Source organism: Oryzias latipes, chromosome 17 (assembly GCF_002234675.1).
Source record: "Oryzias latipes chromosome 17, ASM223467v1".
Taxonomy (NCBI): domain Eukaryota; kingdom Metazoa; phylum Chordata; class Actinopteri; order Beloniformes; family Adrianichthyidae; genus Oryzias; species Oryzias latipes.
The window spans coordinates 27,813,741-27,826,747 of record NC_019875.2 but is presented as its reverse complement, the minus strand read 5'-3'; the positions used below and the strand labels follow the sequence as shown (position 1 = coordinate 27,826,747).

At 41.1% G+C, this 13,007-nt stretch overlaps 1 protein-coding gene across 15 annotated transcripts in view; it reads right to left on the bottom strand.

Moving 5' to 3' along the window:
• obscn (obscurin, cytoskeletal calmodulin and titin-interacting RhoGEF) overlaps window positions 1–12,301 on the bottom strand; it is a 70,661-nt gene extending 58,360 nt beyond the window's left edge. For all 15 annotated transcript variants that reach the window (XM_023964965.1, XM_023964967.1, XM_023964966.1 and 12 more), the window contains exons 1-9: window positions 12,090–12,301; window positions 8,499–9,599; window positions 7,463–7,732; window positions 7,003–7,263; window positions 4,686–4,991; window positions 4,345–4,611; window positions 4,154–4,260; window positions 708–876; window positions 73–348 (exon numbers count right to left, since the gene is read on the bottom strand). In XM_023964965.1, coding sequence (XP_023820733.1) covers window positions 73–348; window positions 708–876; window positions 4,154–4,260; window positions 4,345–4,611; window positions 4,686–4,991; window positions 7,003–7,263; window positions 7,463–7,732; window positions 8,499–9,585 — 2,743 coding nt within the window. In that variant the 5' untranslated portion in view covers window positions 9,586–9,599; window positions 12,090–12,301. The remainder of the gene's footprint in view (window positions 1–72; window positions 349–707; window positions 877–4,153; window positions 4,261–4,344; window positions 4,612–4,685; window positions 4,992–7,002; window positions 7,264–7,462; window positions 7,733–8,498; window positions 9,600–12,089) is intronic.
• Window positions 12,302–13,007: the final 706 nt, after the last annotated feature.

Below are 13,007 nucleotides of genomic sequence, written 5' to 3'. Positions count from 1 at the left end.
TCAAAAAATCAAAGCTAAGCAAACTTCAATATGAAGTTATACCTTTGTTTTGCAGAAGGTTAAAAGTCCTACCTTTGATTTTGACATGGAATGTGACTTTGTCGGCTGCCGTCTCACAGGAGTAATGGCCTTCATCACTTTTCTTGGCGCCCTTGATGATGAGCTTCCTGTGAGTCCCTTTTGAAAAGATTATAGTTCTTTGGTCCTCCGTAATTTCTACTTGATCCTTTCTCCAAACAACAACACCGCTGGCAGGAGAGACTTCACAGCTCAACTCAAGATCTCCTTTGAGTGAGGATGACAATCCCATAGTTCCTCTTGCTTTGTTCAGAAATTTGGCAGGTTCGTCTAAGAGATTAAAAAAGTAACTCAGTGACTCAGTTATTCTATGATAAATCACTTCTTTTAATATGTAGTTTTTAAAAAAAAACAAATAAATGATTTTATACTGTGATTTAGTGGTTTTTGATTTTTTTCAAGCATTGTAGTCAAAGTAATAAAGAAATTACACATATTTATCAAACTCATTACAGAAATGTTGAAATGCATATTTTAAAAAGACAAAGACTAAAACAAAACAAAAAAGTCACCTAAATCACATTTGCTTAATTAAATAAAGAGATAATTAACTAAAGTTCAGTAGAGCTTGATTTATTGCTTGAAAAGGAGGGGGAAGAAGCAAGCTTATATAAAAATAATGAATGTACCTTTCAGGTTGAGTTTTATGGGTAACTTTTCATTTCCTAAAACACACTCATAAATGCCCACATCTTCCTCCGTTACGTTGTGAACTACCAGGGTCCTCTTTCGATCCATCACCACATATTCATACTTCTTGCCAACTTTTACCTCCCGACCATTTTTCATCCAAACAACCTGAAAAACCAGATATGAACAGTTAGTATTTCACACGACTAAATATTTCAAACATGAGTTTTGTACAAACGGAAAAAGTGCATAAGAAAAGAAACAAAAGGGCAGAAGGTAAAAAAATAAATAAAATGCTCTCCATTAGATTGGTGTATTTTTTACTGGGTGCAAAAAAAATCATTAGAAATGTTCAGCATTGCTTGTGGAGAACATTTAACCCTTGTGTGGTGTTCATATTGTTGTTACTCAGCCAGTGTTCGTGGGTCTGGTGGACCCGTTGCATGTTGTGGTTTTTAATGCCTCACAATCAAACACTTTGATGTTAAAATACTCGACAGATGTTTACCATATCCATTTACAATCAGTATATTTGGTTAATTTTTGCCCTTTACCTTTGTTAGATCACATTCATAACTCATTATTTAAAACGTGATAAAGAAAATCAATTAAAATCAAGATATGAGTGGAAACAAATTTTCAAGTGAAGCAAGGGTTTTCAAAACTACTGACTTTTATTTATTTGAACACAGAAACTGAACCCATTCAGCTGCACAACACAAGCTGAACACATAGAGTAAACCTATTAGTCAAGACAACACATCAGCCCCATTGAACACATGGCCTTCTAGCCACTAGCCTGTACAACACATGGTCCTGGCCGCTGACGGCCTGGTCGCTGATGGCTTCGTTTTGGAACTGGCTGATGCTCAATGGTAAATGGTAAATGGCGTATACTTATATAGCGCCTTTCTTCCAACAAGGACAAAGCGCTTTACAGTCACAGACCCATTCACCCAGTGACACACACATTCACTCACACATTCAGACACTGGTGGCGGCTCTGCTGCCAAACACAGGCGCCCGCCTACCACCAGAGGCAAGGTGGGGTTCAGTGTCTTGCCCAAGGACACTTCGACTCATGGGCGTGCAAGGCGGGAATTGAACCTGCAATCGTACGATCATGGGCCAACCACCCGACCGCTGCTCCACGGCCGCCCCAATCTAATCATCTTCTTCAGAGTCACTGTCAGACTCTGAATTTTCAGAAATGTGATCCTCTAATTCTGAAACCTCCTCTTCTGAATCGTCTCCCTCTACATCATCCTCAAAAACGTCACTCTCTTCTAAAATCCATTCCAGGGCCCTCTGCGCAGAAAGCCTTTTGGCCATTTTGATCAGTTATGATAAGAAACCACACTGGCAAAGCTATATTTAACGTGTCCCGCCTCCAATTTGTAGCAGATAAAGAGCGAGATATTAAAGATTCCCGCAAGAAAGTCAAATGGTTAAATGTCAAATGTGCGGGAGAACGAGAGCAAACAGAGTTGATTCTTGAATTATTCTAACAATGTTGCAACCTTGCGCGGGAACCGCAGGTGCAGAAACAGAACTCACATTTACAGTGAATCTTTCTCTCTCTGCCACTCTCTCTCTCTCTTTCTCACTGGTAACACACACACACACACACCCACACACACACAGCAGGCCCAGACAGGTGGAGGACAGAGTGTAGGTACATAAAACATCAATTTCCACACTTCTATTAGCCCCGGGTCCAGTGGACCCGAACATCTTATATGTAATATAAATGTGTTGGGGGGGTATACGGTGTGTGGTCATTAAAAATGTGTTCTGATATCTGTTCTTCACAGAAAATGAGCCAAGGCCAGTGAATCTGAGTTTGAAAAATTAATTAATTGTATCATTTTTCTTTTGATAAAAAATGAAAACGGGTCCCACAGACCCGAACACCACATAAGGGTTAAGCCAGAAAAACCTGCAGACAGATACTTTTAGTTTTATTCCACTTCCTATATTTCCAATATAAGGTCAAACAGGTTTAAAGCTAGGCCTGCACAATATAAGCTAATTTATAGTTATCGCAACATCAAGCTGTGCAATATGCATACCGCAAAAGACAGCGAAAATCGCAATAAATGGTTACCTTAAATGTGCTAAAACAAACTCATGGCAGCTTGAAATATTGAACAAATTAAAGAAATCCCTGTATGCATTTAACCAATCGGAAGGACCCGTTTACATTGTTGATCAATCAGATGAGCCCTTTTATGTCTGATGTTTGCCTCCTACGTCGATTAGGGCATTTGGAGTATCATTTTTAAACTGTTGCAGTGAAATGGAAATTATGTTTTTGGTTGTTTTGCCATTTGTTTATATACCGCAAATTATATCGTTATCGCAATATTAATCACCAATATCGCATATCGCGAGTTTTCCTCATCGTGCAGCCCTATTTAAAGCCCATTTTTTTATTTTCAAATGGTTCCCAGTGGACTTTTCATTTTGATTATGCCTTTTTAGTCTAAATCATAAACCCCATGTCGTTTCTATAGGACACAATTTCCAACAAGTTTTCACCCCAACTCGTCATATATTGACGCTTTGGATGAACCCAACTCCTCGTGTTTCGACATGTTGCCTGCTCCCATTAAATGACTTTGGTAAAGTTTCACAAATAGTGACTTCTGCCTCAATAATAATAATCATCATCATCATAATTATAAAAATAAATAAAAATTATAAAAAGTATTTCCCTTTATTATACCTAGTGCACTTATAATAACCTATATTTTGTTGGTATATAACACAAAAATAAAAGTAAAATTATTGTTATGGTGGAAAGCGTAAATCAATCACCAACATTTTGGAATCCTTTATTTTCAGCTCGTCGAAAATACTATGAGTTTGTGTCACCCAAAGCATCAATATGTGATGCATGAGGGTCCCTGCCCATGCATCCGTCTATGACAACATGCTGTATTGCAAAGTTGATTAAAAATCATCCGTAAGTTGTGGGCGGGAGTGTTTGTGTGGCGTAACTCCGCCCTTCATCCCCTTTCCACGTTCTCCCGCTAGCTTACAGCCCCTCACACCGCCAACCTAACATTACCGTTGCAAAAAATGGCGAGCAATATTGGAGTTATCCAGACGTACAGTTCTGATCCAGATGCCAGATCAGAGGAGGAAAACAACGACGTATATGGATCAATTTATCTGGATGCATCAGAATGGAGTGGAGCAGGGAGCTTGGGGCCCCGCCCAGATTATTTTCCTGCAATATTTTTTCTTCTTATTCTAATTCACAAAGATTTGAATAAAGACATCCTTAGAAAATGTGAAGTTTAAGTTTCTTTGTCTATGTCCTCCTTCATTAGAAAAATGCCACAAGAAGATGTTAAAAACACACAAAAAACACAATTTTCATCTGAGTGGCTCCTTAATTGATGTCTGAAGGAAACAAACAGAAAACATTTTTACAAACCTCCGCTTCAAAGTCTGAGACCTCAGCAGTAAGCTCAGCGGCATCTTGAACACTGCAGGTCACCTCTGCAGGAAGATCTGACTTGTTGGTGAACCTAACAGGAGGGGCTAAAAACAGAAGTTGTGCAGTTAGAATCCATCCTTGTTCTGTGCGATTTGAAAACAAAAGAAGACCATTTAACAATATTTTACCCTTTACAGATAAAATGCAGCTGCTCTCTGACCCTCCACCCACAAATTTAACTTCAGCTCCGTTCATTTCCATCGTCACGTTGCGGATGACCAGTGTGTGGGTGGTCTTTGACCTGGTGATGAGGTAGTCAGCTCCACTACGCAGGAGGCGTCCATTTAAAGACCAGAAGCCCGAGCAAACAGCGGACAGTTCCACGGACAGAGAGAACTCCTGCCCGGAAACTGCAGAGCTGTCCGCCAGACCTTTCCTCAGGTCTGCAGTGGGCTCTGAAAAACAAAAGCAAGAGATCCATGAAAAAGGGACACAAAAGGAGAAATTCACAAAAAAGGCACACACTCACCAAGAAAGAAGCTTCCAGGAACCTCCAGGTAAGGACTCTGCCCAAAGTCATTAACAGCAGAAATGCGGAATTGGTAGCTAGCTTCTTCAGTGAAGTTGCAGATTGAGATCTCAGTTGTAACAATGAGTTCTCCAGCGTTGCACCTTTGCCAGGTAGAGGCGCCAACTTTCCTTCTCTCCACGACATAGCCTTTGATGGGTACAGGACGGTCGCTGTCAGGAGGAGCCCACCCAAAGGTGATCGAGGAGTCAGACTTGTTCTGCACCACGGCATCGACGGGGGGGTCAGGAGGATGTTTCCGTGCAGCTGTGGAGGGTAAACAAGTGAAACCAGGGGCTCGCCAGTGTGAAGCTGCACAAAATAACCAGCTAGAAACTACAGTTACATTTTCATACATCGGCTCAACAGTCCTTCACATTTAACACAAACCGCTGCTTGTTGTGTAGAAGTTGTAAAATGTTTAGTTTTTTACATTCTTGCCAACAACAATATGTTGTAACAAACTTATAATAAACTTTATTTGCATAGCACCTTTCAAGATAAAAATCACAAAGTGCCTCACAGTAAAAGCACAGAATATAAAAAGAATGATGTAAAAGCTATTTTAAAAAGATAGGTTTTTAGCTGCTTTTTTAAAAGAAAACACTGAGTCCACACATATGAGGCTGAGAGTTCCAGAGAGATGGAGCCACTGCTGCAAAGGCTCTGTCACCTTTAGTTTTTAACTGGATCCACTTAACCACTTAACTGGATCCACTTAACAACCAGCAGACCCTGGTCACATGACCTCAGGGATCTGAGGTCTGTACTTGTGTATGTTGTGATCATTAAGTATGTGAGAACTGGACTGGTTGTCTCCTCCCCACTTGGCGTTCCAAACAGAAAATACCTGCTGGCTCCAAGAAGCCAAAATCCCGATGACTTCCATAGAGAAATAAACGGCTATTACTCAGTCATTCTACTTGCAGAACAATCATTCGTCCTTGGCAAGAGAAAACGATGAGTCAGACTGACTCTGAGCAATCACTCCTCACTGATGTAGCTGGTTCCAACATGGCGGCGTCCGTGTCACAAACATATGGCGACTGAATTGCCCTTTTTTGGTTGAAGCTGGAATTCAGCCATTTTCTTTAGTTGACAACTCACTCACTCACTCACTCACTCACTCACTCACTCACTCACTCACTCACTCACTCACTCACTCACTCACTCACTCACTCACTCACTCACTCACTCACTCACTCACTCACTCACTCACTCACTCACTCACTCACTCACTCACTCACTCACTCACTCACTCACTCAGTGATACAGTCAGTGGTTGTGAGACAGTTTTACTCTGATGTATTTTATAGCACTTTGATTTGCTTTAAAGGGTCATACAACCCCAAACCAAATTCCTTCCTTCATTTCCTGATTTCCAGTTCAGGTTTTTGACTAATGGTGAAATACAAACAAGCATTAGGGTTTGTAAAATGAAAATAGTATCAACATAAGATACAACTAAGTGAGTAAACCACAACAATTTGTACCTTTTTTGATTAGTTTAATCACCAGGTTACAGTTTTATTCCCCAGTACTTTGTTGTTGTTTTTTTCCGGTAATTCTGTTATTCCACTGAAATACTAGCTAGTATCAATACTTGTGGATACTAATACTAATATTAACTCATTGGCCTTGTGTTGGAGTGTCCGCCCTGAGACTGGAAGATCTTGAGTTCAAATCTACGGTCAAGTCATACCAAAAACTCCAACAATGGGACCCAAAGGTTCCTGCTTAACACTCAGCATTAAGGGGTTGGATTTGGGGTTAAACCCCCTAAATGGTTTCTGTGTCTGCAGCTCACCGCTTCTCCAAGGGTTGGGTCAAACGCAGAGAACACGTTTACAACTCATGGAACCTTGATTGAACTTTGATCAATGAAAAAGAAAATAATAAATGTTTATTTGATTCAATTCGGGGGCTGAATGAGGTGTAGCGATTAGCATTTTCGTTCCACAATGAGAAGGTCCGAGTTCCAATCCCAACTGGTTACTTTATGTGTGGAGTTTGATAGTTCACCTTATGCATGCGTGGGTTTTTCTTCTTCCTCCCACAGTCCAAAAACATGCATCATGGATCATCATGCATCATTATTGATGCCTCTAACTTGTCCTTAGGTGGGAATGTGTGCTTGCTCTGTGTAGCCCTGCAGTGGGCTGGTGAACCTTTTAAGTTACCCCCTTCACCTGACAGTGGCTGGGATAGGCTCCAGCATCCCGTTGACTCCAAATGGGATTAAGCAGGTTTGGGAAATGAATGGATGGACTTGACTAACCTGTAACAGAGAATCGTGTGGAGGTTTTGCAGTCTCCAGCCACAAAGGCCACTTCTCCGGAGTCGTCTGCCTGACAATCCCTGATGGTCAGGGTGTACTGTCTGAGCGTGGAAGCAATCGAAATGCGGGAATCTTGCTTCAACTTCTCGCCGTTCCGAGTCCAGTACACATCCGGGCACGGATGTTCCAGCTCCACGCAGAAGATGACCGTGTCACTGACAGGAACTACTGTTCTTCGAGGAAGCTTTTTAGTGATGTTACCTGAGATGAAGAACACAACACACTTGGATTCAAAGAGTATAAAGACTTTTAGGAGTAAACGTCGACTCTACAGTCTTTAAAACAACTTTCCTGCAAAAAGAATTTATTAACAGGATTATTGAACACATGAAATGTCAACTGCATTGAAGAAGTGATTACAAAAACGCAACTATTTCAAAAGAAATCCTCAGAATGATACCTAGGACAGTGAGCTCAGCGACAGTCCGGCTGCCCTCCTTCATCTCACAGATGTAAACGCCATCATCGTTGGTGGTGACATTATGTATGGTGAGGCGACGCACGGTGCCGTCCTCCTCCATGTGATACTTGTAACTTTGCTCCAGGCGCGTTTCCTCCATGAACCAGTTGGCCTGAGTGGCAACCAGAGGGACCTCACACATGAGCTTGGCCGAGGTTTTTTCCTGCACCTCCACATCCTGCAGCTTCCTCCTAAATGGAACTTTAGGCTCTGGTAGAGAGAAGATAACACCATGGTCCACAAGCGCATGATCATCACAGTGTTTATCTAAAGCTTGAGTCTATCAAGAACTCATTGAAAGGTCTTTTAGAATACATTTTGGTTGGGTTTGTTTGGGGTACTTTTCTTTGGCAACTTACACATTTGTATGCTGCCATTATTTTTCTACTTTAACTTTAAACTCAAAATGTAACTATAAACTCTCGAATCCAATCATGAATCCAAAGAAAAGACGAACCAGCACCATTATAAGCAACACAAATCTTTAACGGTGCAGTTTGAACCACATCCCGAAGGCCGTTCCAGCAGCCATGCGTCTGTGTGGTCCAGTGAAGAAGTCCAAGGCAAATGTGAACGGCTCATCAGCAGCAGAAAATAGATGCAATGCAATACTTTCCTTAAGAGGCTTAGCCCAAATTTAACATTGTTATGAATAGCCCCATCCATTACAGACTGCAGAAATCCACTCAACACCTGAATACTGTGATTTCAGCAGCAACTAAAGCAATGCTGATGCTTTTCCATTGAATATTGTCTATTAATTTCTCCAATGCAGCATTGTTTTATCTGCAGTTTGAGGGCTTCATTCCAAGTTGTTTTACCAAATGTATTTCTAGTTTATGTTTATGTTCATGTGCAAACAAAAAAGAGGATATACATCTTTCTGATTTTAAGGGATTATATATTACCATAATTATCCTATTTCTGTAGCATAAATGTAGCATTTGCAGTATTTATGTTAGGACTCAAGGCTTACCTTTCACTGTAACCAACACAGCACTGTAGGTCTGCCCAGCCATGTTTGTGGCATTGCAAGTGTAAAGGCCGTTATCGCTCTGCTTGCAATACAGGATCTTCAGGATGAAGTTCTCGGCCTGGTCCTCGTAGATGACGTGCCTGCGGCCTTCGCTGATGTTAGTCCCATCCTTCCTCCAGATGATGTGCGGTTTGGGGTGACCTGTCACTAAGCAGCTGAGTTTGGCATGTTTCCCCTCAGTCACTGTGCACGTGCGGGTGAACACACCCTTGGGAAGCTTGGCCAGAGCAGATGCCCTTAACTGGTGTTCCAGGTTCAGTGAACTCAACACGTCGGCAACGTTGGTTGTGGAGGAGGAAGAGACAGAGCTGCTCTTTTCTTCAGAGTGATAGATGGAAATGTCCTTCTTCATTTCCTCTTTGCGCTTTTGCAGATGGGAGAGCAGGGAGGTGTTTTTGTCCACAGACGTGTGGCGAGCATCCTGCGTGTCAACGCCAAGGGTCGCTGCAGCCTGGGAACGGCCTGCAGAGTTTTGGGCCCTGCAGGTGTAGGTGCCGCCGTCCAGACTGCGAACACTCTGAATCTTTAATGTGCTGCTGTCGCCGTCAGAGACTATCTTGATGCGGTTGGTCTCTCCGAGGTAGCGCCCATCCTTCTCCCACTCAAAGTTGGCCTCAGGGTGAGCTGCCACCCGGCAGTGGAAGACGACATCTCCCCCCAAGCCCACACGTGTGGAGGACGGCTTCACCATGAAGGCAGGGGCCCTCTGAGACATCTCTGCTGGCAGGGCCACTTTCAGGGTCACAGCAGCGTACGCCTCCCCAACACTGTTTTTGGCTCGGCACATGTACTGGCCGCTATCTTCCAGTGTTAGGTCATAGATGGTCAGGCGGTACACATCTCCATCCTCCACGGTCTTGAAGCGGCCCCCAGACGTGAGCTTGAGCTTGTCTTTTTCCCAGCTTACGACTGGGGTGGGGCTGCCCACGATGGTGCAGCTGAGTGCAGCATCCTTCCCCACACACACAGAGAAAGCCTTCGGCCGAGTGAGAAACCGGGGGGCCCCTCCGAAGAAGTTCTGATCCATTCTTTGTTCTTTTCCTGCCGTCAAAGAAAACAGAAATGTAATGACAGCTGTATGGATGCATTTTAATACAAGAATCTTTTTCCTAAGAGAAAAAAAAAATCCTAAAAAATAAACAAGAAACTAAAACACTCTTTCCAAATCAAGTCAGAAAATCAACCACAACTGGCATTGCCGGCCAGCAGACGGTACCCACCGACTTCTAACCCTAACCCTTACCCTAACTGATTGATCACCTTCTCCAAACCCCTCACTCTCTCCTTCTGCTCTTGTCAACCTGTTTAGAATTGCACGTGATAAATTCATTAAAAAAAAAACACTTTTTTTCAAAATTGTGGCTTTTTTTTCTAAGTTGTATCTCCATAGCAAGTCTTTTATGGCGGACACAGGTCCATGTTAGTATTAGAGGAATCTGCAAAGGTAAAAACTAGGATTTCCTTGGCAACCAAGGTTTTTTGTTAACTGCCCTCATAATATCTTCATGTCGTATGTCATATTGTTTCATTCAGCTTGGGCCAACAATTCATCTATTACATTTTTACAATACGGCGGTAAAAAAACATGGGAGCAATAAAGGAACGCCACTACACTCTACGCAAACGCTTGTTCAAGATCTACAACTTCTAATTCAAACATATATTCCCAGGTAGCTTCTTAATGATGCTTGATGAGTTAGGAGGTGACAGAACTAAATCCCTAGATCAAAATCTGTAGAAGGGACTAAAGGTGATTTTTTTAATTCAAATTGTGGCTCTTTCCTGAGGTCAAAGGTCAACATCATTTCAGTTGTGGTGGTGGACTTAACATATTGCTGTGTGTGGGACATTTTGTGAAGATCACTTGAACACGTCTTGTTTTTTTCTCATATTGTGGAAAAATTTGGCCAGATTTCATACCTTGCCAAAAAAATTGCCGCCAAGCTGTAGATTCTGTGGCCATCCCATAATAACTTTAAAATGTCATTTAAATATCCCTGACACGCGTGTTTTGGTTTCATTAGTGGATTTCATATTACTATAGGAGGAGATTTTTTTCCCCTTTCTTGATGGTTTCTCTAGCTGGGATGTCATCATTGCAAGTCATTTTTCACTGAGTACTAGGTCTGTGCAAATCCTGAAAGGTTTTTGAGTTTGCGGTGCGGGGGCAAAATATTAGCTTGAAGGTGCATTACGAAGGAAGCATTTCAAAAACAAGACTGCTGCGGGACATGATAGAAGTGTAGAGATAAAAACAGTTTAAAGAAAAAACCAGACAGTTCTGATGGTTGAAAGCGTGTGAGTGAATAATTAGATGGAATCATGCTCATCAAGAGCGTCACAAAGTGAAGACAAATTTTAACATTTGCAAGGTGCTTTGCCCAGATTTAACATAGTTATGAGTAAAAAAAAAGGATTAGAAAAAGATCCCACAGATTACTTAGGAGCTTGAGAAGCAGAGTGGAGAATAAATGAAGCTGGCGGATGAGTTGTGGATAAAACATGCAGCAACAATACTACTGATGGTAAATGGAAAGATTAAATGGTTTTTGTTTAGCTTTAACTCAAGAAATTGCATAAATTATGAAAGTAAATACTTGCTTGCCTTAAATAAATAGCTGCTAAACTGCAAAAACAAGTCAAAAATTAATAAGATTTAAAACACTTTCTTTAAACAAAATAAAGAAATAAATAAATCCATCAACGGTTTTACCAAGAATTCGTATTTTCAGAAAAGATTTTACTCATGTTTTCTTAGACTAAGATTGTTTTCACATTGCAAAACGTCCTTAAGAGGATCATTTTACTTGCAAGACAGAAAACAAGACAATTTTTCTTTAAAAAATTGTCTTTTTACTTTCCCAAAATACCACTTTTGCAATGGTATATCACATTTTCTGCACAAAGGAGTATTTCCTATTAAGTTAAATTCCTAAAATACATATACTGCTTGGTATGATTGTTCCCCTCCTGTGGGATTTTGATCAAATACAGTGATGAATGGAAAAGTGGTATGAAACCATCTGAACACATCTCCAGGCTGTAAAAGGATCCGCCCACACCCTAAACTTGGAGAATCGGCGGCATAATGCTACGGAGCAGCTTGAGTGACAGTTCAGCAACACAACAAATGAGTCCCACTGTTACAAGGTCATAGTGTATATATGTGACTCTCCGTTGGTGACATTTGCCTGCTTTTGTCACCTCTGTGGCTTCAACCGCCTGTCCCAAAAATAACCTCAGCTGTCAGAGCTCATCTCTCACCACTGCCATTTGTAGAAGCCAGAGGCCGTTTGATAAAACTCTGGAAATTTTCTTTTCTACCATCTGCCTGGAAAACGACTAAAACCATACATTTGAATTAATTCAGCCTAAAGATTCTGCAGCAAATCATGCCACAAAAAGATGTGTAAAATAATTTCAATGGGGTTCCCACCCCGAAATTCAACAATATTAGAAATGGGGAAAATGTATTAAAGTGGAAAGGCATGGATCATAATCATAGACCCAATATAAAGCCTACTTACTCACCTTGGATTCTGAGCTGCACAGGTGAATCACGTGACTGTTACTTAGTTGGACAAATTTCCAGAGAGCGATCCAATCCTCGCTGCTTTTTGAAAAATCTCTTCTTTATGCTCCAATCTCCGTGAAACGGTTGTAAATCCAGGTTGATGGAACGAGTCCCAGCCTCCTGCGGTGGGTGCTTGACTACACTTATTTTTCCTTTCTTCTCCAAGGGCTCATGATGCCAAATAGCTGACGTTCCTACTTTAGCGCTGCCTCTTTTCCAAAATAGACCTGTCATTTGCAGCAGATAGGAGAGGCCTGTAGAGGAGGCCGGGTGAAAAAGCAGGCCGGGCTGGCCTCACCACCTCCACCTCCACCTCCACGTTCCACTAAATATCACAAGGTGGGAAAATGAGCACAAATTCCCAGAAGATGATTTAATAAACCTTCACAGTAAATGTTTTAAACAGAATTTCCACATTTTAAGCAACATTTTGTCCCCAATTGTCAAACTTTTTATTTATTTATGGCCCTCTTTTCTTTTCCAAAATATAAAACATGATATTATATGATGCAATAAATCAGCATAAACTAATAAATGATAAACTCAATGCCAAGAATATTGCATTTTAAGAATGTTTGGACATGTTTTTTAAACATTTTATCATTCATTTTGTGTTAGGGGTATTAAAAGTGCTACAGAAATAAAGATTGATTTAATTTGACATGAATTGGATAAATTTAAGTAAAGCGTAAGACAAATCATGCTTTGATTTCTTTGTTTTTTTTTAACCTTAAATAAAACAAAAATGTAAATATATTGAGATTTGGTAAATTACCTGTGAAAAGGTCACAGTCATCGGCTAATTATATCATAATATAAAAAGTCAACATCCATGGATCACACTGTACTGTCTGCTGAGAAAGATTTGGCCCAAT